Raw genomic sequence first — 24605 nt, forward strand, 5'->3', positions numbered from 1 at the left:
CTTCTTGGAGATCCTTCTGGTTTTCTTTTTAATGCACTCTGCTACATTCCTTTAAAAGGAGCCTTTTTGTGCCTTATGAAAGTGAATTGAAAGCACTGCCTTATTCTAAGTCCAGATCAGCTAACCTGGCAATTATTCTGTGTCTCAGCTTGCTGCCATTCCAGCGATACAAACAGAGGTCCTTGCCTGGAATCCAGGACTCTTTTAACTAGAGATAGAACTGAGGGCCTTCTATATGCAACTGTTTGCAACTGCCTGGGTCCAACTCCCTGTGCTGATTTCTGCCTTTGTCCACAGAATTTGCTACTTCAGTCGCCTCTTCTGGGAGTGGGGTGAAGGCGTCAGAGTGCACGACTCTCAAAAAAGGGACAATTCGGAGAAGCTATCCAAAGACGCTGTCTTATCCTTCATCAGACTCCACTCGCCCTACGACCAGCTCCTCACGCGGTCCTGGGGGACAGGAAATGAGCCTGGGTTGGAATCTTCAGCAGCTGATTAGAATCAAGTTTCTTCCAGCTGCTTGCAGTGAGCCATGGAGGAAAACTATGGTCAAGGAAGCCTGGTCGGGCGGTAGGGGAATCAGTGCAAAACAAATGGGAAATGGCTTCCGACTGCAAACTAACTCTGTACATAAATATCTGCTCCGGGCAGTTTATCCTGCAAGTACCACAGAGGTAAGATTCCTGGAGCAGAAGACATTCTTCTGGATTGATCCCCACCATCTCTTTCTAGGGCTTTCCCCACCTGGGCGACGACCACCTGGCCTCCACGTAGCAGATGGCACAGCGAGCAAGAGGATGCGCACAGCTCCTCGGTCGTGCTTGTAAGAGTGGGAGACAATGTAGCTGGAGGGAAGAGTGGGGTTTGTAAAGGCCTCAGTTTGTCCTTTATGGTGCCTCTCTGCTTTAGGAGCCTGGTGTGAATTCACTGGGAAGTTTGGCTCTTGCAGCACTTGCTTCCTTGGGCTTGTGGCTCATGCCTAGGGAGTTCTGGGTGCTCGAGAGGCGAAAACTGGGCAAATGGGAGGTATTGATTGTAATGGTTCAGGGGTAGTTACTGCCGACAGTGACTTGTGGCTATGTTGAAAGCTGGATTTCATGCTTCTATGCAAAGTAAGTTTGTTGTGTTTTCCCACCCTCCACTTTCAGTAATGCAAATGGGTCACCCCAAGCAGTTCCATTTTGAAATCCTTGAGGCATGCCTAGTGTTTTTCACTGAGTTCAGTGAGTTGGGAAGATTTGGAATTTAGAGGATGGGTGGCCTCCAAGAAGCATGTGGTTTGGTTGAACCATCTGGACTTGATCTTTCCAGGGTAACAGCCAGCCCTCTTCTAAATAGGCCACTTTCCCTTGGCCTTTTTAATTATTAAAATAAGCACCAGAAAGCATTTTTACGTTTAGATCAAAAATTCCGTCTGTAAGGATGGCACAGAGGATCTTCTTTCTTTTCCTTTCCTGCAATGACGATGAAAAGTAACCTTTGCTTTTCTGGCCTGTATTTTGGCACTTAAGCTCTTGTGTGCTGAGAACAAAAGACTAGCTTGAAGGGGCACGATGGCGCTTCCCCGTGTTGCGACTCTGCTTGAGATGGAAGGAAAACCTTTGCTGCATTTTCTAATGGGAGCCAGTCATTAATACACTGCAAAAGACTATGGAGGCAGTGAAGACACGGAAGTATTTGCACATGTTGGCAAGAAGGGACAGCGTCCACTTAAGGGGTAGCCTAGATTGTGCCTTAAGAAATCTGCGAAGCTTCCTGCAATTGAAGGCATCATCTGAGTCTCTACCCTGATAGCAAAGCACCCAGAACAGGACATTAACAAGGGACACCCAAGTCCGCTGTGGGGAGGTACTAGGCAAGGCACCACCACTCCACAAAACCCTTTAGAAACCTCCTTATAAGCAGAACCTAAATCTTGTGACCGTTTTTGTGCTTTTATTAGGCATGGCCTTCAAGCCTGCTGTTCTTCAGTCACAAGGTTCACATACATTCATACTTTATTTATAGCAGTAGCTTAAGCAGTTGTCTAGCTTGATCAAGACTTTGCACCACCAGAGGTTCCTTTACTGGCATACGGCAACAGGAGTTGCAAGCTGTTGAAGTCTCTGTTGATCAGGCATGAGGAGGAGGCCACTCCATATACTGGAGGGACATCAGCTGGGGCCAAGGGGTGATGCCAACACCAAGGTTCTGCTTTTTCAGGGCAATTGTGGCAGGCAAAGGGCAAATTTCAAATCAAAATTGCCTTCCTGATACGTACGGGATCATCCTCTGGGTAGAGCGTAGGGCAGTGCTTGATCCATTTTTTTTCAAGTGGGAAGGGACAAAGGTGAATAAATAACCTCTGACTCCTTTAATTTGAACTTCATGGCATTGGTTTCTGAAAGTACTTGTTTTGTAGAACAGCATGGTGTGTTTTGAGCTGCCTTCTCCCCTGCGCCCAATATGACACAGCAGACGAGACTAATGAGACATGTAATTAACAGTGGGTATTCTAGCTCAGAACCTCCTTGCCTGCTGGCATAGAATATTTCAGAAATATTTTATTATAAAACCTGACTTCCTCTGATATTAGTCTATATTATTTGAGGGCAATTGGTAGGGGAAGTATGAATACTGGGGTAGAATGATTTCAGAAATGTCTATCCTCACTTAATTCATCTGCGTTACAGCTAATTTCTGTTGTCGTAGGGCTAGTAAATGGTGTTGGTAAAAGATCTAATGGCCACTTGTGGGGTCAAGATTCTTCCATTGCAAAGTACACTAGCTGGGGAGCCCAGCTCTCCAAGACATTTCAAGATCTGTTAAAGGCTGCATGCCTGACACTAATGAACATTATAACAGCTTAATTCCAGTATTGGGGAATGGACTCTTGGTAAGTTCAGATCATGGAAGGCCATTAGAAAGACTGGGCCTGGATAATGCAACCTGCTGTTGTTGCCTGTTCTCATACCAGCCCATGGGGGAAGGTGGTCAAAAATGTCTTGCTGAAAGGAATGTTTACACAATGTGTTCTGTGAAGCTGTGTACCATTTGTGTTTGTTCCTCTTCCCTTTTTGTCTGTGCATCGCCAATACAATCCTTATAATTCAGAAATGTGCTGTGTTCTTGGCTTAGATGAATTTCCCAGAGCTCTGCTGTGTATACAAAGTGGCCCAAGAAAGGGAGGGTAAAACTGCTCTGGCTTGAACACTTCGTAAAGAAATAGTAAGAGAGAGACTCTGAGTATTAATACAGCTTAACATAAGCCATGGACAATATACGCTGTTGGCTTCCATGAGACTGTAGCTCTTTTCAGCTCTGCCTGGCAACGTGTGCCCACCATACAGACATTATCAGGATTTATTATCAAGCTCATTTTGATCAGTGGAAGATGGGCCGTTCCATGAGTCCCATTATTATAAACATATAAACCAACACAGCCTTCATTCTTGGCGCAGTTATTTCCTAGTCACAGCTAAGAAGCAGAAGATAGATCCTCTTCCAAGCGGGAGGATGGTATTTATTCAAATTGTGGAATTAGTTTATTTGCCCTTTGCCAACCCCAGGAAATTCTTCTGCCCTGTACTATTCCCAGATGCTCCACCTATGCTGCTCAGTGGGAAAGGAAGGCGTTGAGGACCATGGAAATAGGACGAGAGGGAGAGGCTTGGTGTCTACTGAATGGGGGGAATGGGAGAAAAGCTTTGCAGTGGCAAAAGTTTCATTTTCAAAATGCTTGAGCTACTGAAACAATCTGAGGGACTGATTACACACAGGTGGCTTCTTAAGAACAGGAAATGGCAGCATTACTGATTATTCACCACAGAATAACGGGACGGCTCCAACCATACTTCAGCCTCTTCTCCAAAATCTTCCTCATACTTCAACAGTAGGGACTGCCGAGGCCATTATGATTTGGAGGTGTCTTGAGAGCACTGGCTTGGAAAGCCGATCACGCCCTCGAGACAGTCTGGTGAGGGAAAGAAGAGGTTATCACAGTCACGTCATGAGGGGATCTTGGCAGAATCTGCTACATCGTCCAGCAAGTGTAAATAACGACAAGAAGCAGCACGAGGGCCACTGAGAGGGCTGCATTCTTGCGGTTTTCATGGCGAAGTGCTTTCAGTTCTTTCTCTGAAAAGAGAAAAACACAGGTGCTACTTTCATCACAAAATCAACCACAACCCCTGTTTGGGGGAAATCAAGTTTTCTTGCTCCAGTGTCTCACCACATTAGTGAGCCTGATAAAAACTGGATTTTAGACCTCTCCCAAACAGCCACTCATCTAAGAGAGGCCTGTTCCATTTCTTTTCGTGCCTCTACTGCTGTGGAACTGGCGGTGTTTAAGCCTTCTAATGTTTTTTAAGCTATTGCCTTAAACATTTATATATTTTTTTAGAATGTGGTTGCGTTTCTCCATTATAGGTAGATGTGCTCTCCCTCTCTCAGCTGCATGCCTTACTTGCAGGTGGATAACTCTTACAAGCAGAAGCAGTGTATTACAGGGCCTGACATAGAAGAACAAGAGGCCTGGATGAGGGGCATGGCAGAGTCTAGAGGCCTTGTTATAAAGCACTGTCTGAGCTTTCATTTTATCTCTCTGCCTGATGTTTTTGTAAATTTTGCAAAGGTTGAATAAAATAATCTCTCTTTTAGAGGGGGAAACTCAAGGTGCATAAAATATCCCTCAACCTGCTGCATCAACCTGACTTTTGCAATCAGCCTGTGGCTTCGGCTTAATCCTGTTACGGATAACTGGAGAGCAGAAAAAGGAAAGCAGTTCTTGCACAACCACCAAATGTGGTGCTCTCGTTTAACCCATAGAATGATTGCAAAAGGAATTATGATGGTGGGATTGCTTTGGTTTGTGAGAATAAAAGTTATGTCTCAGCAGCATGCTCATTGAATTCAGATCCCAGATGGTTGAAATGTAGCTTTTTCTTAGTCCAGCTGCTTAGGAGGTAGGATAAGGAGCTTAAAGGATATTCGCAAATCTTTATATTCCTACTCAAGGTTCTTAAAGGAGGTCCACAAATCTTTTTAGAGTCCTGCTTAAGGTTCTTATGAAGCCTTGAGTTTCAAGCCTAGTTTTCATAAACCTGCTTGCAGAAGAGCTCTGTGTAACTCAAAATGCTTGCTATGTAGTCCTAAAACAATTACATGGCGACATATGAGCTGGCTTTACTGACACGTACAAACATTTTACTTCAATCCACCTCTGTGTCATTGAACGTATTGAGCCAGTGGAAACCTGCTGCTTCAAAAGGAATTACTAGTCGAGGCAGGAAAGTGCCTCTCTGCCTAACTGTATGACTAGTTTGAATTATGGGATGGGAAACTGCGGTCTGAGGGACTGGATGCAACCCTCTTGATGTGGCCCTGGTCAGCCTGCCTCTCGCTGATCCTGCGCCAATGTTTTAGCTAGAATGCTGTTTTCAGCTGCCTTACTGCCTGGATGGCGATGTGTGCGGTGTGAATTTTGTGTGGCTAGAGTGTAGTCTACTGTACAAAGGTAGGAGTTGCATTCATTGCTTCTCTCAGTTTTGTCTCTGGCTTTGCCCATCTGTGGCCCCAGCTGTTTGGCTAAAGAAGGCGGAGGGTTCCAGGGGAATTTATGTTGCTTGCCAGCTTCTATGCAACTGTTCCCATCTTAGCCATTCCCCGGACCTGAGGGCCCAGGCAATGTAGGGCATCTCAGCCTAGCACTGCCTCGGTGGGGTGGTTGTGAGGATGAAGTATTCTGCCCTAAATTCCTTGGAGGAAAGGTGGGGTGTAAGTGTAACATTAAGAAAGCTAGCTCCAGTTTAATTGAGAGCCTACTCAATAGCTGTGCCGCAGCTGCCTTGCTACCTTGGGCTGCTACACAGCAATCAAGCCTCTTCAGAGGCAATTTCGGCGCTTTTGTAATTTCTGCGAGAGGTTAGACCATAGCGACTGCTTATTTGACAACAGAATCATTGTCGCTGGCTGCAGCGACGGCAGAGGTCAGAGCGCAGCTCAGCGTGCGACTGCCAGAGGAGTATAATTTTAATGGGAAGTTTCAGGTGTTAATACGACAGCTCAGGCGGATGTCCCTTTGTATTTGCTAGCTCCCCAGGGAGACGGCTTTAACTGAGATGAGCCCATTGCATTAAAATGGGGCGGAAAGGTCTTCAGCCCTTGACTGGAGGCTAGTTCTCACAGCATCTATGGTGCTCTTATGGGGCACTGCTCCCTTCACTGACCAACCGTGCATGCTGGCTATTTAGAAACAGGATCAACTACATCAGGAAGGCAGAGAAATATTTTAGATCAGACATTGGGAGGAATTTTCCAGTTGTGTTCTGTGGCAGGGAGGTGGTGAAATGTCTTTCCTCTGAGTTTTTCGAAGAGTCTGTCAGGAATCTATCATGGATAATAGTGGAACAACTTGGTCCTGGAAGCTGGGCCACTTGATCTCATTGCGTCCTTTCTAACACCAGGGACCCATTTCACCTGTTTAAGGTTTCCCTTAAAATATAAAAAGGGAATAACTGCAGCCAAGTACAGCTCCCTAAAATAGTTTACTTGCATGCTACCATGCACACGCATGCCCATTTCAACCTTTAGATGTACAACTTTGTGCAGTGCAATGTGTGAAGTGGCTTTCTGATAGACCTGGTCCTGAGGTTATTTTCAAATCCAGAGAGTGGGCGAGATCTCTGGAGCAAATGAGATTTACAACAAGCCAGCAGGTGGCAGCACAACCTAAAGAGCTAAGGATAGATAGTGGGCTAATGAAGCAATTATCAGGGGCTTTCCTGACCACAAGCAGAAAGAGTGAGCTTTGAAGTAGCTCTCAGCCATAGTAGCACGGACTAACGGAACGGAAGCAGTAGTCTTGTTGCAAGGAGGGCTCCCTCTTTGCACCCTTTCTTTGAGACAACTAAGAACAAAGTTTGCAACATGGCGTAGCAGAAGCGCGAAGGAGGTTGCCGTACTAGGGTTTTGCTTTCTTGTATATTAAAAGGCCTTAGAAGTACAGTCAGAAACCCTCCATCTCTAGCCAAGAAGCTAGACATTTTTAAAAATCACATTGGGGAAAAAAACTATAGGAAGGAAGTATGTCACTCGGCCCCAGTGCTGATATGGCCAATAGCCACTCTTGCTGTCACCATGATATCATACATGCAGCAATTTCAAGTACGATGTATGCACTACTTGAGGAAATGCAGTCGTGGAATACTAAGGACTGGGTGTTCAGGGAATTGAGTTTTCCTGCTGCGGGGGCAAATAAGGGAAGGAAGATACTTTGGTTCCTTTCCCAGCAACCAATAACCATATTCCTTGATGCCAGGGCTTTTAAGTGGGGATGGCAATCTTTGTTTCTCACTGTTAACTTTGCCCTTGCCTTTCCTTGCAGCTATCCATGTCATTTCCTTTTTGCCCCAAGAGGCAGGGTTTACAACCACAGTCTGAATTGAACAGTCACTGTGCTGCTAAATGGTCAGAGCCTCCTTGACCAAAGGCTTTATCCAAACTCTTCCCCCCTGCCCCATCCCCATTATTTCTGGTGCACTTACGTTCCTGCCCTTCTTCAGAGATCCCACAAAAGCGACTCCTTAAGGGCCATCTTCTTATGAAGAGGCTACTCTGCATTTGATGCAGAACGTATTTAATGGGAGTGCAAGCAACCTTTATTTTCACACCAGGGGGCACCCAGAACTTGGAAGTCTAGCAATTGCAAAATTGCTTCCTCTTTTGTATACCAAACAAATCAAGGCCTGAAGAATTACATCATATATCAGCCAAGCCAGCGAAATGGTTAACGAAGCTATCGGCTCTCTCAGTGAACAAGAGAAATGTTGTGACCTGACAAATTGTTTTGCATTCCTATTAGTAAAAAGAAGGATTTCTTTCAGGATGTGTAGGATTTGGCCTTACTGTGTCTGAAAGAGGGTTAATTAATAACCTTGGCTTTATAAGACTCCATTTCAGGGAAATTCTCTCTTTGAATGATGCAGATTTTTAAGTGTATATGTGTGTGATACGTTCAGCAAATTCTAAAAATTGAAATCACCTTGGAAAAGAGGCTAAATGTATTAGTGGCATTCAGTGAACAGTAGACACTAAAGTTAAGAGGAACAACACCTGTTCTGGGCAACTGCAAAAGTCCAAGCTACACTTGAGTTTAGAGTAACTTTTCCCCTGGAGCAGTGTAGTGGGTTGGGAGTGTCTGAACTGGGAGACAGAAAGTACCATATTTTTCGCCCCATAGGACTCACTTTTTCCCCTCCAAAAATGAAGGGGAAATGTGTGTGCATCCTATGGGGTGAATGCAGGCTTTCGCTGAAGCCTGGAGAGCGAGAGGGGTCGGTGCGCACCGACCCCTCTCGCTCTCCAGGCTTCACGCAGATCTCCGCAAGCCGTGGGAGCCAGCGCTGGGCTCCCGTGGCTTGCGGAGAGTTGCCTGCATGCCGAAGGCTGGGCGCGCTGGGCTCAGCGTGCCCAGACTTCGCACAGCTCTCCGCAAGGCGCGGGAGCCCGGTGCTGGGCTCCCACGGCTTGCGGAGAGTTGCCTGTTCTGGGGGCTGGGATCGGGGGAAGCTCGGGCTTCCCCCGCCTCAGCCCCGCGCCTGGGGGGGAAATAAAAATTTTCCCCCTTATTTCCCCCCCAAAAAAACTAGGTGCGTCTTATGGGACGGTGCGTCCTATAGGGCGAAAAATATGGTACCTGCTTCAAATCTAACCTCGGCCATGCATTTGCTAGGTAACCCTAGGCAAGCAAACATCATTTATCTGCAGCCATTCTCCACCTCAACCCCTCAACCTGTTTTATGATCCACTTCCCCTGTCTTTATTTACCCATTGCTTTTCTGCTCTCATTTTACCTTTTCAAGCTGAAATAGTCAACATCCTTAATTTACACTGTTTAAATGGAAATGTATATTCTTGCAAAAATTAGGGGTTTTACTGCAGAATTCTAATACATAAATTCTGGCAAGGAGTGCTTGAACTCTGTTTCGGAAGGCATTTATGATCTCCGCATTAAAAAACAGTTTTCCATGAGCGTATGGGCAGTTGAATGAATTACTTTAGTTTCACAGCTCCTCCCTCTCATGAGCCTGTGAATTAATCATATGTCTTTGGGGAAAGCAGTTTCTAAAGTTACTCATTCCTTACCATAATTTTCAGCTTTGGTTGCTAGCAGATTTCTCTCTCTTTCCAGTGACTTTCTGCAAATATGTGAGAATGATTATTAGATATTCTGAAAGTTGTACAGTGAAATACAGTGGTACCTCGCAAGACGAAATTAATTCGTTTTGCGAGTTTTTTCTTCTTGCGAGTTTTTCGTCTTGTGAAGCACGGTTTCCCATAGGAATGCATTGAAAATCAATTAATGCGTTCCTATGGAGACCGCCTTCAGACCAGGTCCGGGGACAGAGGGGAAGGCGCGCTGCACTTCCCCTCTGTCCCCGGACCTGTTCTGAAGGCTGGCGGCGGGGAGAAGCGATCTTCCCCGGAGCTAGTGGGGCTGGCAACGGGGAGAAGCGATCTTCTCCCCGCCGCCAGCCTTCAGAACAGGTCCGGGGACAGCGGGGAAGGCGCACTGCGCTTCCCCACTATCCCCGGAGCTTGCGGGCAAGCTTCGTCTTGCGAAGCAAGCCCATAGGGAAATTCGTCAGGCAAAGCACCTCAAAAAACAGAAAACTCTTTCTTCTTGCGAGTTTTCCGTCTTGCGAGGTACCACTGTAAAATCTTCCCCACGGCTGGCTGAGAGGGTACTCTGGCACCTAGACTTTAAGGCCTCTGTAGTTATCACAAACTGTGTCTGGACTGTATCACTGCAGGTGGGCACCACTCATATCATTATTTTTATTATATTTACATACCACCTTTTCTTCCAAGGAACTCAAGGTGGTGTGCATGGTCCCGTCCCCGTCCCCCCAGTTCATCATCACAGCAACCCTGTGAGGTAGGTTAGCCTAAGAGATGGTGACTGGCCCAGGGTCACCCAATGAGTTGAGGGCTGACTGGGGATTCAAACCCTGCTCTCCCAGGTCATAGTCCAGCGCTCTTAACCATTACACCACACTGGCTGTCCATGCAAAAACTGACATGGCATGGAGGAGGGCTCTAGCCTAGCCTGTTTTGTTTGTTTTAAATGCAGGGACTTCCATCGTGTGACTCCCCCCATCTGCAGGTCTCAACTATATTCCGGGGTGGGCAGACTTCAGGATTGTGGGATCTACTTTATTTCTGCTAGAACCTTTACGTGCCACTGGTAGCTTAGACAGGCAGGCTTATGCTAGGTATAAGATCAGGAATTTGTGATCAGTAAAAGAAGGAAGCTCATAAATCCTTCTTGCTGACTGTTCTCCAATTGTTGTTTTTCAGCAATCAAATTCCAGTGGGAAAGCTTTTTAGGTTTTGCTACTGAAGCCCTTGCCAATCCGTGACAAATCACAAAGAGATCTGCTCTAGAATAGATACCACTGGTTCCGCTAGCTAGGGATGATGAGAGTTGTAGTCCAACAACAGCTGGGGACCCAACGTTGAGAAACACTGATCTATAGTATAGTCCAGATACTGGTTTACCTTATCTGCTGCCTGTGAGTTACCCTCAAGTCAGCTCCCTTCCACAGGGCTCTAACAAACGGGGGGAGCTTAAATCAGCCTTTTGTAAATAACCCCACAAAAGTAACTAGCCTGCTGACAGTTGGCAGAGGAGGGACAGAGAGCTGCATTTCTGCACTGGATGCAGAATTTAGCCTCCCCACTTGCTTCCATGCCATTCCAGCTACTCAACAGCATGCAACTCCTGGTTGCCTCCCAAAAGAGTGCTTAAATACACACATTTCCTCATTAGAAAATAAATACATCCTCAGAGGAGGATCTCTCTCAAGGAAATATTATTGCCCTTTCTTTCAAAGTCTACTCATCTCAGTCAGAAATCCTGACTGCTTCATCCCAGATGAGGTTTCCAATCTGCCACTTCTGAGCAGAAAATTGCAGAGTCTTGCATGTGGTTTAATGTTCAAGGGACATAAGCGCATCTGTTTCCCCACATTAGGTCATCTTGCCTGAATCTAGTAGAAGCCCTTTCTGAACAGCTGCACTGCTTTTCCGCAGCACATCTTCTAAGAAGAAGAACAAATCTACAGCTTTGCATTGTTAGCTGCACAACATGATTAATTAATCCATAGTTTAAAGCACAAGAACAAAACAAATTGCCTGAAAGTAGCACCTGCAGCAACAGTACGGTTCCAATAACAGCGGAGAAGACATGCAGCAGCCACTGTGTGGCTAGGAATAAAGAGGCACCAGCAAATTGGCTGCTGGTTCCGAGCAAGCCCTGTGGTGTAGTTGGGGAAGGCAGGGGGCCTAATAGGGTTTGTTTCCCCCAGAGAGTAAAGCACGAGACAGGGTGTAAATAGAGCCAAAGTAGACTGCAGAGCGAGTTAAGGGAAGAGCACAGAATGTGTTCATGTTGGAAAGGGCATGCAGAGAAGGACTCTTAGAAGTACGTCAAAGGAGGAAGAAAGAGGGACACCAGCCAGGGTGGGGAGAAATTTGGCCAATTCTAAAGCAGCTATTGAATGGCTACTGTAGAAGACAAAAGGCTGGCAAAATTGCATTGGGGGCTTTGAGGATCAGAAAGCAATGGAGCCAACCTCTTAGCAATTTGTTCATAAGCATCCAAACTAGCCAGTCCTTCCTCTTGTTTGCTGCCATCCCCCTCCTTCTGGCCCAAGATTCTCTGGGTGGTCCAGAAAGAATTTATCAAGGAAAGCTGATAAATTAAGAGCATATTGAGGCTTAGAGTGCATCCGCACAGGCTACATCACAAACAAAAAGCAGCAAAGGGCAGGCTTCAGTTTGTTCAAAATTGTCTCCTTTTCAGAGCAAACTGTAGCTGGGGGATCTCATTAAATCTCTGCTCTGTACAGAGCTGTTTGCAATCAGCAAACTTCGCCCACCAGTGGTTTGCATGAGCAACAGACACTTGCAGGTCCATGATGCATGAATGAGCTCTTTGAATTCCCACTAGTACCTTCCCTCAGGAGTCAGTTCTTCTCTCCGTAGCTTAAAATCCAACTCTTCCAAGTTCTCTCTGCACTGGGACAGCTTCTCCTCCAGGGTATCTATCTGAAACACACATAAAACAACACCAAGAATGAATGACTAGACCAGGGGTCTGCAACCTTTAAGACAAAAAGAGCCACTTGGACCCGTTTCCAAAGAAAAAAAACTGGGAGCCGCAAAACTCATCATTATAAAAATAACTTTTTTTGTCACTTTTTTATTATTTCTTTGTTTGACCCCTCAGAATTACTCCTCCTCATAGAAATAAACGTTAAATTAACAAGTTACCTTTTTTGTGTATGTGTGTGTTCTTCACTCCCCTTCAAAACAGTGACCAGCGTACATGCCCCCTTTCAATGCAGTGACCAGCGTACATGCCCCTTACAATGTAGCGGGCGGGAAGGTGACGTCGGGACGTCGCCCCCATGCGACGTCACAGCCAGTACAGCGCCCGCCACAGTGGGGAGTGTTGGGGCAAACAATGCGCCTCCTCCCCTCGCTAGTATCCGCCCCGGAGCCGCGGCAAAGGTGTAAAAGAGCCACATGCGGCTCCAGAGCCGCGGATTGCTGACCCCTGGACTAGACTCTTCACCAACTGCTCAAAATGCCCACCTTGGGTTTGACTGGAGACTTGAAAAATGTTTCAGCTGTCCCACCCTCCAATAGAAAGAAGCAGGAGAGACAACTGCAGATTGTATTCCCAGGCTGTTAAAGCAACAGACAGAGCCTCTTGGTTGCTAGTAAAGGTAAAGGGACCCCTGACCATTAGGTCCAGTCGTGGCCGACTCTGGGGTTGCGGCGCTCATCTCGCTTTATCGGCCGAGGGAGCCGGCGTACAGCTTCCGGGTCATGTGGCCAGCATGACTAAGCCGCTTCTGGCAAACCAGAGCAGCGCACGGAAACGCCGTTTACCTTCCCGCCAGAGCGGTACCTATTTATCTACTTGCACTTCGACGTGCTTTCAAACTGCTAGGTTGGCAGGAGCAGGGACTGAACAACGGGAGCTCACCCTGTCGCAGGGATTTGAACCGCCGACCTTCTGATCAGCAAGTCCTAGGCTCTGTGGCTACTCACCCCCTAAAAACACACATCTCAAGTGTCAAAAGCAGGGCAAAGAGGTTCACCTTCAGCATTCACCAAAAGCTGTATCTTGAAGGTGCTTTGTGGGACACACCTTTGTGGGAAGAGAAAATTCCCCAATTTAGGGGCTGCTGCAGAGAATGCCCTCTCCTGGGCCGCCACACCCACCCACAGTGAGCTTCTGAGGGTGCCAAGCAGACACCCTCTGCCAATCTTGACACCCAAGAGGGTCTGTAGGGAAGGAAGTAGTCTTTTCTGGTATTTGAGCCTGAGTTGTTCAGGGCTTCCAATATAACGTAAGCTCCTTGAATTGGGCCTGCAACCTGTGCAGCTGTTTTGAAATAGGTTATATTAGATCTGAAGGGAACCTCAGCCAGCAATCTGGTGGTGAAGCTCTACTCAGCATCCCTTCCTGCAAATGGGCCTGCAATGAAGTTGGTTGCTGATCAGGGCTTTAAAGACACTAACTGGCACATGGGGTTATTCTCCAGTAACAGGGACTGCAAAATCCTCCTTTTACAAATGTGGCAGAGAGACACTTAGGCAGAGGATACCCGAACAGCAGGGTAAGCTTGCTTTACGGTGGGTCTCCAGTGCCGGGATCAATATGGCATAAAGGGGCAAGAAACATGTGGCTCTCATACTAAATAGTAAAGGTGCTCCCCCTTAGCAAAATATTCCAAGAATTGCAGTATCAAGGGATAGGTTCACAAAAGGTATAAATATCACTTAAGATGCCTGATTCCCAATAAAACTCAACCTGAGATTGGCATTAAAATGTCATCTGTAGCTTAAAAAAAAAAGTTACACTAAGTGATGCTTTGTATTACACTGATAATTGCTCTGTAAGAAAAACAGAAGACGCCATTCCTTATCTAGCAAGAACAGATCCCAATCCAGCAAGGGGGAAGAAGGCATAAAGAAGCAGGTTTGCACAAAGACAGAACTGATGGCGCGGAGGCTCCAATTCTTTGGCCACCTCATGAGAAGAGAAGACTCCCTGGAAAAGACCCTGATGTTGGGAAAGATGGAGGGCACAAGGAGAAGGGGATGACAGAGGATGAAATGGTTGGACGGTGTTCTCGAAGCTACCAGCATGAGCTTGACCAAACTGCGGGAGGCAGTGGAAGACAGGAGTGCCTGGCGTGCTCTGGTCCATGGGGTCACGAAGAGTTGGACACGACTAAACAACTAAACAATAAGAAGAACTGATGGCAGTGCATATCTGGGACTGCATTGGGATGATCATCCAGGCTGGCCTGACATTTGACGCAAATGAGAAATAAACATTCTTTTCCATGGACCATGAGTTGTGTGTGACTAGAGCAGAATCAGGGCAAGAGTATTCATTTGCCACCAGTACAGATTGCGACACAAGTGTCTGCTTCTCAATTCATCTCTTTTTAGCAAAATAAGTACTCTCGTTGCACTTCAGAAGCAATCACACACACACACACACACATATCTGTATGGAGATCATAGAATTGTAGAGTTGGAAGGGACCCTGAGGGCCATCTAGTCCAACCCCCTGCAATGCAGGAATCTCAGCTAAAGCATCCATGACAGGTGGCCACCCAACCTCTGCTTAAAAACCTCCAAGGAAGGAGCTACTTAAAGAGCTACTTCCCATGTTAAGATTTAACATCACACCCACTGGCTTAAGATGAGGGAATGAACATTCATAGCCAACACTTAGGGGGGGGGGGGAAGGCAGCTGGAGCAAACCTTTGGAATGTAGATGTACAACTCCTTGAATTTTCTCCAGGAAATAAGGCACATTTGAGGCTATTTATATCTTAATGCAGCCATGTCTTCCAGAAAATGGAAAGTGGCCCAGTGACTTGCCCCAGGTGAGGCAGGCAGATTAACTTGGGCAATTCCGAGTCCCAAGCGGATACTTCTAACTGCCGTGATCATCTTGCATTCAGCTGGAGTTGCGGCAGGAAGCAACTGCTGGCTGCTTAAGATAGTCATCTAATTAGTCTGCTAATTTATTTTCCAGTAAAGTGGAGAGACAAGAGAGGGAGAGGGAGCAGCTTAAGTGCAAGGGAACAGGTGATGAAGGACTTAGGAGTATGGGAAGAATGAGGTCTGAACAAAGGAGGCCCCTTAAGGGAAAAGTGCCTTGGGGAATTGCCCCCTCCCCCAGCATCTCATTCTGAGCCTAGGGGAAATATGTTTTGCCACCCTACAGGCAAAGCATCAGGAAAGAGATTCCATTAGTATCTGGCAGAAACAATGTGCTCTTTGCTGAACATAGGAAGCAACTTTTCATGCTGTCAAACCATGGGGCCCATCTAAGCCAGTGCTGTCTACTCAGAATGGCAGCTGCTCCCCCAGGTCTCAGGCAACGAGGTCTTTCCCAGCCCTGAAACCTGACATGTTTTAAATTGGAGTTGCCAGGGATTGAACAGGAGATGATCTGCATGCAAAGCCAGCTCTCCAAGCTATGGGCCCCTCCCCAGACAGGGGAATTGCAAGGAGAGCTTGTACTGATGCTTGACATGGTTTTCCCATTAGCTCGTCAATCAGTACCTGCTCCCTTTTCAGTGTGCATGGTGTTGCGCACAAATAGCAGGAAGCCTGGCTAAGAGAGGCCATGTGCCCATCTGGAGCAGCCCTTCCCAGTAGCCCACTGAGATGTGCTCAAGACAGAGGATGGGGAGACCTTTCCCAGTCCTGGTTGCTCATCCCAGGGCGGGGAAAGAGGGAAAGGCGTCCCTTCGAAGAGTTGCACTGGGAAATCAATTCTACTGATCCCCTGATTAGCCACTTTATGGCTCAATTCTGGGCTAATTAGCAATCCTCACACTCTGCTCAAGGAAAGCAAGCAGCACCAGCCTCGGGCAAGGCAGAGGGAAGAAGGAAGGAATCGGGATGCAAGGGACCAATTTATGGCAGTAGAAGCAGACGGGTATGAGGAAAATAGTATTTGCCTGCCTTTCATATGTGTTATAAGGATTATTGACATTATCTTTGTGAAGCACTTTAATAATACACTGCACTTCAATTTTTCAGTCTGTCTACAGCAAAAGCACCTTAAAAACACAGCCCCCAAAACAGATATGGGAAACCTTTGGCTTGCCAGGGGTTGATGAATTACATCTCGCATCATTCCTGGTGACTGGCCATGTCTGCTGGAGCTGATGGGAGTTGTAGTTAGAGAACATCTGGAGGGCCAAAGGTTCCCCACACCTGCCCAGATAACATTAGAAAAGCCCTGTAGGGTCAAACCAATGGTCCATGTAGGTCAGCATCCTACTATATGACTCTCACAAGCAGGGCTTGAGGGTAGTAGCTCCCTCCCTGTTGTTGCCTTCCAACAACTAGTACTGAGTGCCAAACAGTCTCTGAAACTATGAAGCCAACAAGGCTAATAATCTCAATTGTTCTATCCTCCTTGAATGTGTTCAATCACTCTTCTGCACATTTGCCTATTTTGAGAGCAGATGCATCCTGGGATATGTACCCCGTCTTTGGCCAAAATCAGAAACGGTTCACACAGAAGCAAGATGCACATCCCACCTCTTAGCAAAGCGCTCTCTCTCTCTCTTTCTCTCTCTCTCTCTCTCTCTCTCTCTCTCTCTCTCTCCTGGCAAAGCAGCAGAAGAACAGGTTAAGCGCCTCTCTTTATTTCAGCATTTCTATAGTGCTTTTTAGGCGAACCTCACACAGGAGTTTTCATTCAGTCATTTAAAACAACATCCATCAATAAAAATGACACCTTTCAACAAAAAGACAATGAAAACAGAACTGCGGGTGGTTGTGAACCAGATAAAACCATCAGTTGAGACTAAGGCACACTAAGAAGCTGGAGTAAATTAAAAATGCATTTGCCTAGTGCTAAAAAGAAAGCAAAACCGGTGTCAGGCAAGTCTCTATATAGGGAGAGCATTCCAAAGATAAGGTATTACAACAGAAAAGACCCTATAGCACAAGCCACCACCTACTTCTCTTCAAATGCTAGTAAGACCCGAAGAAGGCTCCTCTGAGAAAAATATTAATATTCAGGTGGGTTCATAAGGCAAGAGACTCTACTTGAGGCATCTTGGTCTTGCACAATAATGTGTCCTGGAAATGGACCAGAAACCAATCCATCTGTTTTAAGACTGACAAGATCCAAATTGGTAGTCTACCCACCATATTTGTTTTGTACAACCTCCAGTTTCCAAATGGTCTTCCAAGGGTAGCCTCGTGGACAATGCATTGCAATAATCTAAACAGGACATTGCCAGAGTGTCAATAATTGTGGGTAAGCTACTATCTTTTTGTCTTAGGAGAATTTGCAGATGGCCCACTCGCAAATCAGATCTTTAAGAGAGAGGGCAACATACCACGTCATACTACCAATCAGCAGCATCTCCCATCTTGTCAGAATTGACCTTCAGTTTATCCCAGCGCATTACCTATTCCACACACCCAGATCTTGTTCTAATGACAGGCCTTACAGAGTCCATGGAGGCTGCAAACAGAACACCTTACTGTTTGAGCTGTGACAAAAAAAAGGAAGAATGGGAACCACCATTGCAAATTTTATCCCACACTTCAGATCCATTTTGGATTTTGAGATTTCTGAGGTGAGCAAGTTAAGCTCAGGGACAGCCCACCTTTCAGCATTAAAGCTTTGATCGTTGTCCAGATGACATAACTGAATATTTGTGCAGAAGAGAAGAATATGGGCAGATGCAAGCCCAGCAGTGGCCTATACACACTTTAGAGGTGCATGAGACTGAATGCTGAATACATGGCAATTCAGGGGCCTATTTCCTACTACAGTAGTAATACTCTTGCTGTAGGTAAGGGGCAGCGGGAGAGTCAGGAGAGAGAGAAATGGACAGGGAGGGCTGGAGTAATCGGAGCATTTGGGCAAGAATTACCATTTATTCTCAGAGTTGCTGGGGATGGAACTTCCCAAGGATCTCATATCTGTACAAAAATCACAGACTTTGATAAACAGTAAGGCTTCTGCAAGATCCCCCAGAGGATGCTCTCCACAGAGTGCTCTTTGAAACTGCTGAACACCTGAACCCTGGCGTAGATGGAAAGCATTTGCTCTCAGTAAGGAATGCTTAGAAAAGGCAAGGCAGACTAGAAACGAGTGGAGGAACAGGAGGGGCAAGGAGGGGATCATGATAGATCATTCTTCCTGCAATATTCTTTTCCTGGCAGCATCAGCCAAAGAATGAATGGGTCACAAACAAAACTATCCTATGGAAACCTACTCAGAGGAATTCATTCCATAGGGCTGTCTCCCAAGTAAGAGAGTGGGGGACTGTAGCATTAGTCCCTAAATGGGACATAAAGGAGAAGAATATGGAAAGTAGACATCATGTTGAGCATCAGAGATGACCACCATTTTGGAGAAGGCGAGAGATGCAAACAGATTATTGGGGGAAGGACTGTGTGTTGAGATTCCTGCATTAAATGGGGAGTTGCACTAGAAGACCCTCCGAGTCCCTTCCAACTTTGCAATTCTATGACTCTATGCTAACTTGTGTTCCTACCCTGCTTGCAATCTATTTTCCAGAAATCAAAAGGATTCTCCATTAACAAATGCTCAAGATAAGACCAAGCCTAGGGGTAATTATAGAAAAGCAAGCTATGATGCCTTTAGCTCTCCTTTAAGATGCCATAACTGATTAGAAAACATCCAGAAAAGGTCTTAACACTCTTTCCTGGTACCTGGTGGGTTGGGATAAATAAGAAGGCTGAGAAGGATATTATTTGTATGTCCCAGCTATTTGATATAATAGGTTTGAAAGAGACTTGGCCTCATGAACTTAACCCTCCTCCTCCCACTTACAGGGTTTTAACTCTTTTAGACAGCCAGCTGTTAAGAAATTTAAAAAGGGACAATGACTTGGGGGCTTAAGTTCCTTTATATAGCTTGATTTGGCAGGGCAAGTTTGGATAGCAGATTTTGGAATTCAAAATGATGCTATTTTGCCAATACAAATCAAAACTGAATCAGAAACCTTTCTTTTCATCTACCTTCCCCCTACTAATAGTCTGTCACTGACCACCAAAATTTGGTCAGATTTAACATCTCTGCTGGAACAGATCAGTCATAAATTCCTCACAGCATTTACTTCTTTGTGGAGATTTTAATGCCCAAATTGGAGCTACTGTAGAGGATTTCTTGCTATCTTTAGGCTTAGACTTCATTATTCTTTGGCAAGAAATATAAGGCACAGGGCCTGAAATTGTTACAATTTGTATCCTGACATAATTTATATATCCTTCATGGGAGTCCTGAAGACATTTCTAAGGGTCAGTATACTTATTTGAACAAACAGGGTGGAAATGTTATCAACCACATTACAGTCTCTTCTTCATTATTCACTTTTAACAATAGGAATTATCCACAAAACTATCAGTCCGTAAGACATCTCCTCAAAGCTATATGCACAGTATCTCCTTCAAAAATTATCAGACTGGTTACAAAGTAACAACATTACTCCTGAAGAACCAGCTGAGTTCAGAGGAGGACAGTGTTTTACCCTGAACTGTATTCTAAGGATCATAGAATCTTAGGAGTTGGAAGGGACCCCAAAGGTCATCTAGAAAACATACTAAGAACAATAAGAATAATATTTATGTGGCCTTTATTGATCAGAATAATAATAAAAATAATAAAAATAAAATAATTTATTATTTATACCCTGCCCATCTGGCTGGGTTTCCCCAGCCACTCTGGGCGGCTTTCAACAGAATATTAAAATACAGTAGTCTATTAAACATTAAAAGCTTCCCTAAACAGGGCTGCCTTCAGATGTCGTCTAAAAGTCTGGTAGTTGTTGTTCTCTTTGACATCTGGTAGGGCGTTCCACAGGGCGGGTGCCACTACCGAGAAGGCCCTCTGCCTGGTTCCCTGTAACTTGGCTTCTCGCAGCGAGGGAACTGCCAGAAGGCCCTTGGCGCTGGACCTCAGTGTCCGGGCAGAATGATGGGGGTGGAGACGCTCCTTCAGATATACTGGACCAAGGCCGTTTAGGGCTTTAAAGGTCTTTCTGCTACATTCGACTCTATTATCAGAAATAGATTGGGAGAAATTTCAAATTGCCAACGTTGACTGCAGAGTTCTGCTATTGATCCAAGAACTATGCAGCAACACATAAATGAGGGTCAGTGTAGGTTTAAATGGTGGTATGACTCATGCTTTTAAAATGTCACGAGGAGTGAAGCAAGGTTGCATTCTGGCTCCCACTTTTTTCAACTTTTATATTAGCTATTTGGTGTCATATTTAGCCAATGCAAACTTCCCCCTCTCCATTAATTAGGAACAGAAATGTCTCAATCACGATGTATGCAGATGATTTTGTGCTACTCCCTTTCCCAATGGGGCCTTTCCATACAGACCCAAGAAATTTCTTTCTGAAACCTTTGTTCACACAAGCAAGCAGGTACACCCTGGCAGAAGTGGTTTGGTTTCCACTGAGTGACAATAATAGCTTCGTAACACCCTCTGTGCCCTGGCTGCAAAAATAATAAAAACAAATAAAAACAGGGAAAGGGGATTAGATAAAATTACTACAAATTGTTGTGGTTTAGTGGTTTGATTTGAAATCAAGCTGGATTTGAGTTTGTGGGTCTCTTTGGAAACCTCTCTCTTACATCATGGGCGTTGGCTCATATTATGGATGAATGGTGTGCATTGTTTTATTGGTAATGTTGCTGCGGGTTTGTCATGGCCTTTGGCTAAAACAATAAACTTATATTGTATTGTAATACCCATTAAAAAAACATGCTTGGGAGCCCTGACTGGACTGCAGGCTTCCAATAAACATGCACCATTGTTTAAAGATGCATGTTTGCCATTCAAAAGGCAATCTTTCTAAAAGGTGGGATTAAGAAAAATCAATTACTATTAAATAAAATAACATTCACAACATGTTCACAGCAAGAAATACTGGGATAACACCAATACATCTGCAGCAGACGCCATATAAAGTGTGCAGCTAATCTAAAAATTCTTATAATCCCACAAAGACTGGGACACAAGAAGGAATCCAATGGCATGGTATGTTGATTGTGCCATCAGGATAAGCATTTCAGCTTGCCTTAGTTATCAATCAATCAATCAATCAATTAGTATGCCATCCATCTGACTGGGTTCGCTCAGCCAATCTGGGCAGCTTCCAACAAATTAAAACACAACACAACATCAAACATTAAAAAAATTCCCAGAACAAGGCTGCCTTCAGATGTCTTCTAAAAGTCAGATAATTGTTTATTTCCTTGACTTTTGATGGGACAGTGTTCGACAGGGCGTGATGGAATAACCCCTCTCTCGTTCCCCTGCAGGCTATTCAGAGTGTTCTCCTGACACCCCACAGCCAATTTTGGAGGTGCCAGGGGAGGGGGGAGCCCTGTCATGCTGATAGGATTCATTAGTTGAACCCTACCCAGAGTTTCCTAAGTCATATTTGATATCAAACACCACTCCAAAACAGGAAGGACTGCCCCCATAATCAACTCTGTTTTATGCCCTCTTGCATTCCCCAGTTCAATGCTACAATATGCACTTTAAGGGAGGATGGGGAGCCCCTGCATACTTGACAAGCAATCTGCATAAAGTGCCAAAGCCAGAGGCATCCCCTCATAGGAAGTACACCATCAGGCACAATGCCCACTTCTTCTGAAATTTGGATTCACTTGAGGGAACTCTGGAGACCTCCCAAAACACAGAGGCTTGGGGTTGGGAAATAGATGTCAATCCAAAGAGAGACAGATGCTTATTACTGATATTTATTTATACTGTCTCCGGGTGCCTTAAAAACAGAAGGTTGGCGTTTTGATCTGGGCTGAATTTGCTGGTCTTTTTATTTTTAACAAAATAAACCAATTTTGTAATGAGTTAATCAAACCCATTCCTCCTTGCTGGAAGGCTGCAAGCAGTTTTGAAAAAGTGGCATCCGGCCTCTATCTTTGTAAATTCCCTAATTAAGATCCTGGCACTCGGCCACATAACACACACACTGACATCCAATGGAGTAAGATAATGAGGCTGTACACCTCCTGACCCTCATTAAACAGATCAGAGCCAAATGAAAAGGGGGAGGGTGGCTTGTGAGAAAAAGACAAATGGAATCATCTTCCTGCTAAGCAGATGTATTTCAGTATTTGTAAGCCGCCTTTCGATATTAGCAAGGTGCCTCAAAACTTATTAAAAGTTAAAATTTCATTATAAAACATTCCAACTTATCACCTACAAAATAAAAATAATAAACAATATAGCAATATTATAACAGCCACAGTGAAGCAATTATCAGAGGAATAAAACAGTGTATTTTACAAAAAAAAGCAGAAAAACTAGAGAACCAAACTTTTTTTTTTAAAAATCCAGTTTGATAAACACTGGTTATTTATCATAACAGCTGTCATGAATCTCCAGGATCAGAGGCACCAGCCCACCGAAAACCAGTCACAGCCAGAGGGTTTTCATTCTCAGTTTGTTTTGTGGGCTTCCTGGATGCAGCTAGGTTGCCCACTGTGAGAAGCAGGGTGGTTTTCTAGATGGACCTTTGCTTTGAGTGACCCAGCAGGTTATCAACTGTATTTACAGAAGATCGATAAATGGGGATACTTGTCCTATGTAACCTGCTAGCAGCTTTCCCCCTGCACAATGCATGCAGTATTTGTAAGATTCAAGATTCAGAGCTTGTAGGGCAGCAGCTGAAGAAGGAACAAAAAGGGTTTTCTTGTGTGAGTTTCTTGTGGCTGATTAGCTGCTTTCTCTGTGCAAAGGTCAGAGGGGGCAGGGCTTCTGTTGAGGTAGGTGATTAGCTGTGGGAGGAGCTTGTCAGAGCTTGTAGGGCAGCAGCTGAAGAAGGAACAAAAAGGGTTTTCTTGTGTGAGTTTCTTGTGGCTGATTAGCTGCTTTCTCTGTGCAAAGGTCAGAGGGGGCAGGGCTTCTGTTGAGGTAGGTGATTAGCTGTGGGAGGAGCTTGTCAGAGCTTGTAGGGCAGCAGCTGAAGAAGGAACAAAAAGGGTTTTCTTGTGTGAGTTTCTTGTGGCTGATTAGCTGCTTTCTCTGTGCAAAGGTCAGAGGGGGCAGGGCTTCTGTTGAGGTAGGTGATTAGCTGTGGGAGGAGCTTGTCAGAGCTTGTAGGGCAGCAGCTGAAGAAGGAACAAAAAGGGTTTTCTTGTGTGAGTTTCTTGTGGCTGATTAGCTGCTTTCTCTGTGCAAAGGTCAGAGGGGGCAGGGCTTCTGTTGAGGTAGGTGATTAGCTGTGGGAGGAGCTTGTCAGAGCTTGTAGGGCAGCAGCTGAAGAAGGAACAAAAAGGGTTTTCTTGTGTGAGTTTCTTGTGGCTGATTAGCTGCTTTCTCTGTGCAAAGGTCAGAGGGGGCAGGGCTTCTGTTGAGGTAGGTGATTAGCTGTGGGAGGAGCTTGTCAGAGCTTGTAGGGCAGCAGCTGAAGAAGGAACAAAAAGGGTTTTCTTGTGTGAGTTTCTTGTGGCTGATTAGCTGCTTTCTCTGTGCAAAGGTCAGAGGGGGCAGGGCTTCTGTTGAGGTAGGTGATTAGCTGTGGGAGGAGCTTGTCAGAGCTTGTAGGGCAGCAGCTGAAGAAGGAACAAAAAGGGTTTTCTTGTGTGAGTTTCTTGTGGCTGATTAGCTGCTTTCTCTGTGCAAAGGTCAGAGGGGGCAGGGCTTCTGTTGAGGTAGGTGATTAGCTGTGGGAGGAGCTTGTCAGAGCTTGTAGGGCAGCAGCTGAAGAAGGAACAAAAAGGGTTTTCTTGTGTGAGTTTCTTGTGGCTGATTAGCTGCTTTCTCTGTGCAAAGGTCAGAGGGGGCAGGGCTTCTGTTGAGGTAGGTGATTAGCTGTGGGAGGAGCTTGTCAGAGCTTGTAGGGCAGCAGCTGAAGAAGGAACAAAAAGGGTTTTCTTGTGTGAGTTTCTTGTGGCTGATTAGCTGCTTTCTCTGTGCAAAGGTCAGAGGGGGCAGGGCTTCTGTTGAGGTAGGTGATTAGCTGTGGGAGGAGCTTGTCAGAGCTTGTAGGGCAGCAGCTGAAGAAGGAACAAAAAGGGTTTTCTTGTGTGAGTTTCTTGTGGCTGATTAGCTGCTTTCTCTGTGCAAAGGTCAGAGGGGGCAGGGCTTCTGTTGAGGTAGGTGATTAGCTGTGGGAGGAGCTTGTCAGAGCTTGTAGGGCAGCAGCTGAAGAAGGAACAAAAAGGGTTTTCTTGTGTGAGTTTCTTGTGGCTGATTAGCTGCTTTCTCTGTGCAAAGGTCAGAGGGGGCAGGGCTTCTGTTGAGGTAGGTGATTAGCTGTGGGAGGAGCTTGTCAGAGCTTGTAGGGCAGCAGCTGAAGAAGGAACAAAAAGGGTTTTCTTGTGTGAGTTTCTTGTGGCTGATTAGCTGCTTTCTCTGTGCAAAGGTCAGAGGGGGCAGGGCTTCTGTTGAGGTAGGTGATTAGCTGTGGGAGGAGCTTGTCAGAGCTTGTAGGGCAGCAGCTGAAGAAGGAACAAAAAGGGTTTTCTTGTGTGAGTTTCTTGTGGCT

General features: G+C 45.5%; 2 protein-coding genes across 4 annotated transcripts in view; one reads left to right on the forward strand and one right to left on the reverse strand.

Moving 5' to 3' along the window:
• CMTR1 (cap methyltransferase 1) overlaps positions 1-2059 on the forward strand; it is a 36158-nt gene extending 34099 nt beyond the window's left edge. The window contains exon 24 of the mRNA XM_053382914.1: positions 298-2059. Within this exon, the coding sequence (XP_053238889.1) occupies positions 298-499 (202 nt within the window). The 3' untranslated portion in view covers positions 500-2059. The remainder of the gene's footprint in view (positions 1-297) is intronic.
• Positions 2060-2897: 838 nt separating this feature from the next.
• CCDC167 (coiled-coil domain containing 167) overlaps positions 2898-24605 on the reverse strand; it is a 35559-nt gene continuing 13851 nt past the window's right edge. For 2 of the 3 annotated variants that reach the window (XM_053382921.1, XM_053382919.1), the window contains 3 exons: positions 11996-12090; positions 9124-9176; positions 2898-4116 (listed from right to left, as the gene is read on the reverse strand). In XM_053382921.1, coding sequence (XP_053238896.1) covers positions 4013-4116; positions 9124-9176; positions 11996-12090 — 252 coding nt within the window. In that variant the 3' untranslated portion in view covers positions 2898-4012. Of the gene's footprint in view, positions 4117-9123; positions 9177-11995; positions 12091-16576; positions 16655-24605 lie in introns of those variants that run through there. The other variant, XM_053382920.1, reaches the window with a different exon arrangement.

This window comes from Podarcis raffonei, chromosome 3 (genome assembly GCF_027172205.1).
Source record: "Podarcis raffonei isolate rPodRaf1 chromosome 3, rPodRaf1.pri, whole genome shotgun sequence".
NCBI classification, from domain to species: Eukaryota; Metazoa; Chordata; class Lepidosauria; order Squamata; family Lacertidae; genus Podarcis; species Podarcis raffonei.